This window comes from Galeopterus variegatus, unplaced genomic scaffold, assembly GCF_000696425.1.
Source record: "Galeopterus variegatus unplaced genomic scaffold, G_variegatus-3.0.2 Scaffold7066, whole genome shotgun sequence".
NCBI classification, from domain to species: Eukaryota; Metazoa; Chordata; class Mammalia; order Dermoptera; family Cynocephalidae; genus Galeopterus; species Galeopterus variegatus.
This window is the reverse complement of record NW_007733177.1, coordinates 54,818-61,104: the sequence shown is the minus strand read 5'-3', so window position 1 is coordinate 61,104 and position 6,287 is coordinate 54,818. Positions and strand designations below refer to the sequence as shown.

The window sequence follows — 6,287 nt, the reverse complement described above, 5'->3', positions numbered from 1 at the left end:
GTGGTGTGGGGCAGCGCTTTGTACCTGGGTTGACATCACAGACCTGTTGCTTCTATCCTGAAGAAAGACGAATTCCTAGAACACAACACCCTGTGTTTAAAAACGTTAAGTGCTAATACAGTGAAATATTTATTAATCCAAATCTAGTCCAAAAACCTACTACTGTGTCTTCCTAATCAATACACATTCAAAAAGTCACTTTGGCTTTGCTTGAAGTAAATTTGTGTCGAGGTCATTTGTAAAAGAACCACATTTTCCAATGGATTCTTTCAACTTTCAAACTTTGAAGGTAGAAATGACAGGAGATGCGAAGAACGTTTTCAGTCAGGAAAATGATTATACAATGCACGGCCAGGGTGGATTTCCTGGTAGATACGATCAGATCTTTGCACATAGAAATGGAATCTGGATGTCACCAGTCTATGGATGCAAGTCTTACCACAACCAAAGGGGAAATGTATGCTAAATAGGAAAATGTGCAGATTAATTTGCTGTGGACTTCAAATCCTTTTAGGGAATTAAATGATTAACACAACAACAATTAACAATTAATGCCCCTGTCCACAGAGCATTGGTCTAATGTGTCTTCTAGTGTTTCAAGTGCTGATGCCTTTGATGAATTACAATGACTATCTGTCTTGACAAATCGTTCTATTAATATTTAATCATTTCATAAGTGGTTTCTTTGAAGTACTAAGCTAATCAATAAGGGGAATTCTCAAGAATCCCACTGCTGAAAGTATTTGCTCCAATAACATTCAGCCATAGCGATCAACCCGGAAGGCAGGCAGGTTCGTTTCCATGGTGCAGGGNATAACATTCAGCCATAGCGATCAACCCGGAAGGCAGGCAGGTTCGTTTCCATGGTGCAGGGTGGCTGGGCTCTGGGCTCGACCATGCCCCTGAGGTGGGCAGAATCCCGAGATTGCCCCACGTTGCTCTACCCCGCCCCTCAGTACATGCCGTGCCTCATTCCCACATCTGTGAAAATGAGTAGATAGGGCTTCTGTGGTCACTCTGTGTGGTAGGGCACAAATGACCTCCAGATGGGGAGTGTCTCTGGAGGGCCCACTGAACATTAAAGGCTGGCACAGAGGAGAGATTAAGAGTTGGGGGCACAGGAAACCATTTCGGATATGGAGATGAGGGCCTCACAGCATCTGGGAATGTGGGGGGCTCCCAGGAGCTACAACCACAGCCGGTGGCCATCAAGGAACTGGGAGCCTCAGTCTTACTGTTATCGGAGGAGAGGATCTGGGGAGGGGAGACACCTGACCTCCACCCTGTCCCCTACCAGGTTCTTAACTCTGCCAAAGGAAAGAATTCAAGAGCAGGGTCAGAGTAGAAAGCAAAAGCAAGTTTAATGTGAAGAGTAAGGGACACACACCTCACAGGCAAAGTGTGGGCCGGCTGGAAGGCGAGCAGCAGCCTCACGGTGGCGCTGGGCTCCACTGTTATAGCTGGCTGTCCATACGTCGTCGCGCTAGCTGTGAATGTTTAACTAAGGCGGCAGCTCCTGGTTATGTGACTCTTACTGTAACTCCAGCCTCGCACATGCTCTGTCTGTTCCTTTTGGTGCCTGCACAGTGGTCAAATTCCAGCATATTCTAATATCAAATTCTAGCTCCTCTAGTGGAAGCTCATTTAAGGACAAGCTCCTTTCTACGGAGCATGCCCAACCACTGAAATTGCTCAAACTTGCCTCCTGCAGTCTCAATCTTCCCCCGTTGGGCTTGAAAATAGGTGCAGCATTAACAGTAACTCTCTTCTGGTTCAGGGCCCAGGGGAAGGGTCTGAGCTCTATGGGAGTGGTTTGAGACTCAGAGGAGTGGCCTGAGACCAAGACTCTGGGAAACCGAGCACCTCCTGTCTCACTATGACCCCAGAACTGGATTCTGACAACAATGAGGATGAGCCTGGAAGTTATTTCCCCCAAAGGCTCTAAGAACCCAGCTGCTGCCACCTCAACTCCAGCCTGGTGACATCTGTGCCGAGGCCTCAGCCCAGGCTGATGTTGTATCCTGCAGAGCCCACAGCTGATATGCAGTGTGGCTCAGCTGTCATGTGTGTGGAAACTTGTTGTGTAGCAAAAGAAGCTATCACAGCCCGTCATTTTCTCTGGGCCCTCAGTTCCTCCCTTAGGTGTAAATAGAGACTATGAGGTGTCCTGACTTCACTGTCATCACTTTTAGACATGGACTGGACACAGAGATGGGTTTGGATATGGCATGGGTTCCAGAAAGTCCATCTCCTGCCTCTCTTTGCTCTGGCAGTTGTGAAATAAGGGAAATGACCCCACTGCTAGGGTAGAAGGCTGTGTTCAGAATCCAGTTCTGTCACTCAGCTTTCCTTTTTCCAAGTGGGGATGAGACTAGTTGCAGATGGGATTGCCATGGAACTAGTGGGAGTGACACGTGTAGATGAGGGTGAATCCTTGGCTTTGTGGCTCTGGTGGCCCCTGTGGGCTCAGTGGGCCTGGCTTTCTCTCCAGCCAGTGCTCACCACAGCTCTGGAAGCACTGGGTCCAAGCCTTGCTGAGCAGAGGAACATCTGATATGTCCCCAGGGCTGTCTGAGAAGGTCACGCCACAGGCTGGCTCCTCGGTGGTCATTACACTGCAGCGTCCCAGGAAGAAACCCTCTTTCCTCATGTTGGAAAACAACATATCTAAGGGCAGTCATCAGACGTGTTCAGGAAGGCGTTCCCTGTACTAGCGACCTTCACCAAAAACAGGTACAACATAGAAATCCCTATTCCACGTCATGGGCTTCACAGACGTGGTACCATTAGGGTGTCAATCAACCGTTTGTGTGATGAGATTATCCTGATTTTCCAGAGGAAGAAGCTAAGGTTCAGAAAAATGATGCAGTATCTATGAGCTTTCACAGTCAGACCAGGCTTCCCACTGTTCCGTGCCTGCTGTGGGGACCCAGGAGAAGCTCAGGTTTGGTGGGGACAGAGGTAGGGTTTTGTCAACAGACCCATCTGTGGGGAGGGGAGAGGAAGGCGTTAGTGATCTGTCAGTCATTGAGAGCTTGGGTCCGGGATTCCTGAGACATTTTAGTATTAAGGGAGGAAAAAAACCCTCAAAAAACAAAATGAAACAAACAAAAAAACCCTTTATTTATTCCCGGGCATGCCACGTGAAGTGTATTAAAGATGTTTTTAAGCATCTTTAAGCATCATCATTAAGAATTATAATGAAGTGTTTAGACTTTTCTTCTGGAACCTTTGCTAATATTNCTCAGTGGGCCTGGCTTTCTCTCCAGCCAGTGCTCACCACAGCTCTGGAAGCACTGGGTCCCAGCCTTGCTGAGCAGAGGAACATCTGATATGTCCCCAGGGCTGTCTGAGAAGGTCACGCCACAGGCTGGCTCCTCAGTGGTCATTACACTGCAGCGTCCCAGGAAGAAACCCTCTTTTCTCATGTTGGAAAACAACATATCTAAGGGCAGTCATCAGACGTGTTCAGGAAGGTGTTCCCTGTACTAGCGACCTTCAACAAAAACGGGTACAACATAGAAATCCCTATTCCACGTCATGTGCTTCACAGACGTGGTACCATTAGGGTGTCAATCAACCATTTGTGTGATGAGATTATCCTGATTTTCCAGAGGAAGAGGCTAAGGTTCAGAAAAGTGATGCAGTATCTATGAGCTTTCACAGTCAGACCAGGCTTCCCACTGTTCCGTGCCTGCTGTGGGGACCCAGGAGAAGCTCAGGTTTGGTGGGGACAGAGGTAGGGTTTTGTCAACAGACCCATCTGTGAGGAGGGGAGAGGAAGGCGTGAGTGATCTGTCAGTCATTGAGAGCTTGGGTCAGGGATTCCTGAGACATTTTAGTATTAAGGGAGGAAAAAAACCCTCAAAAAACAAAATGAAACAAAGAAAAAAACCCTTTATTTATTCCCGGGCATGCCATGTGAAGTGTATTAAAGATGTTTTTAAGCATCTTTAAGTATCATCATTAAGAATTATAATGAAGTGTTTAGACTTTTCTTCTGGAACCTTTGCTAATATTNATCATCATTAAGAATTATAATGAAGTGTTTAGACTTTTCTTCTGGAACCTTTGCTAATATTGTAAGAAATGCTCTGTTGAACTAAAACACCCCATGCTCCTTCTTAATGGTTTTGCAGGGTCCTGGGCTTTCTGACCAGAATTGAACCTTAAATGCACCTGCGTGCCCTCGTCTGTACTGCCCCAGACCTGATGCAGGTTTCTTTGACTTTTAAGGGCTACACCAAGAACTCTTTTCCTCTCTTTATCTGTGCCCGCTCAGCAGATGCGCACAGCTGTTTGATTGTGGGACTAAGCGTGGTATTTACTTGTCTTGTTATCTCTCCTGAACAGTTTACCTAAGGTGGAAACACTGTGAGACGCCAGCTGTTAAGAGTCTGTGCAATCTAAGGAAGCTTCTGAACAGACTCCAGAAGGACCACAGAGAAGATATCTGTCTTTACACCTCTGGACACCTGAATCCCAACAAGCTCTACCGGCCTCCTGAGACAATCTTGTGTCACTGGCGCAACGCCCACAGGCCAAAGGGGGAAGACATCCTCGGAGTGAGGAAGCCGCCCGATAGGAATGTTGCAAAGATGAAGGATGCTTTGGCTTATTTCACCATCAACACAGCTCTGATTCCGAACGATGCCCAGAACACACGTCTGTTCAGGAACCTGCACCCCCAGACACATGCTTTCCACACTTCAGAAGGGTATCTCGTGCCCAGGAAGGTTCCCAAAGAGGAGAAGGAGGAAATGAGCGAGAGCGCTCTGGCTCGGCACGGGTGCGAGCTCAGGCTGCCCGAGCTGAGGGTGCTGAGGAGCAAACAGGTGGGCTCCAGTCGCCAGTGTGCCGGCTGTCCCCCAGGCAGGGACGAATACCAGTATATCAGCTCGTACTTAGCTGGCGTGACGAACGCGGACAGGTATAAGAAGTTCATGAGTTTCCAAAAGGAAGTTCTTGCAAAGCAAGATCTCCTGAAGAATGACTTCACCGGGAGCAAGGCAGCGGCAGGCCATGAAAAGAAGCTGGAACAGGTGAGGATTTTGCAACACCATCAAGGTGGCTCGGGTGCAAGGAGTCCAGCTACTGTGGGCAGAGGCTCATCCTCAGATACCCCAGTTACATTTCCAGGTAGAATGTAACAAAGGTGCCAGTTGCTGAGGATATTTGACATGGTGTCAAGCTAGGGCTAGGGCTCACAGACCCCTCAAGCCCATTGTACAGACTGGGTCACGAACCCTTCACATGCATGTCCACGAGCTAGGTAATAGGAAAAGATCCTGGGAGCCATGGGTAAAAAATTAATAGGCTTTATTCAGAGCTAGGAATGGCCTAGTGGCCTCCCAGTGTGTCCTGAGAAGAGCTATGTATCAGAGCCATCAGTTCTTATACTTAGTTCCATGCCCCAGGGCACCTGGCTGCCCCTACACAATTACATCAGATAGTAACCAAGGCACACCTGGGCGCACGTGCATATTAACATCAAATGATCAGCACGATTCTGAACATCTGAGGGGCCCTGACCGTTTTCCTATATTTTCCCTACACATGGTCAGTAGATGATGACAGTTAGGGTGGAAAGAAAGGCTAAATTTGGAAATTGGTAATTTGGAGGCGAGTTGCTAATTGAAAGCGTTAGCAGCTATGTGGCTACGTGGCAGCTGTAGTAAACAACACATTTGCAGGGCAGCAGGAGGATGTGAGGAGAGGTTCGCCTACCTCTTCACGGAAGGTAGGAGGCTGGCGGTTCCGTCATGCAGGTGGGGCCGGCCCGGGCCTCCAGCCTCTGCAGATCGGCTGTGCTAGTGTGCGGGGAACTTCCAGGGGCTGTGCGCAGAGCACACTGACTGACTGCCGACTGCGTCGTAAGGGTGAGGATGCAGGAGAGAGAAGAAAATAGCGGTCTACACGGGAAATCACCAGACCTGGAGGTCTTTGGCTGAAGGGACCTATGGAAAAGAGAAAGGGCCTTGGGATACATTGGAGGCCGAGAGAACACCCTCGAATACAAAACATAGGGGAGTGAATAAAGAAACAAAGGACAGAAGAAGTCCTGGGTGACCAGGTGTATTAGTCAGGGTTCTCCAGAGAGACAGGATCAATAGGATATGTTATAATTATATGAGAGGGATTTATTAGAGGAATGTGCCGGAGACCAGCTCCAGTCGAGTTTGCAAGTCCTTGAAAGAGGGATGAGGAAGCCGGCGGAAAAAAAAACACAGAGACCTCAGTGCATCAGTATGCACGTTCTCTCTCTGCGGGCTGTCAGCGTGTTGCAG

General features: G+C 48.4%; 1 protein-coding gene across 1 annotated transcript in view; it reads left to right on the top strand.

Moving 5' to 3' along the window:
* The window catches only part of LOC103607041 (chromosome unknown open reading frame, human C6orf118), a 32,190-nt gene that overhangs the window by 4,706 nt on the left and 21,197 nt on the right, over nt 1-6,287 (top strand). Inside the window, exon 2 of the mRNA XM_008591589.1 lies at nt 4,354-5,042. Within this exon, the coding sequence (XP_008589811.1) occupies nt 4,354-5,042 (689 nt within the window). The remainder of the gene's footprint in view (nt 1-4,353; nt 5,043-6,287) is intronic.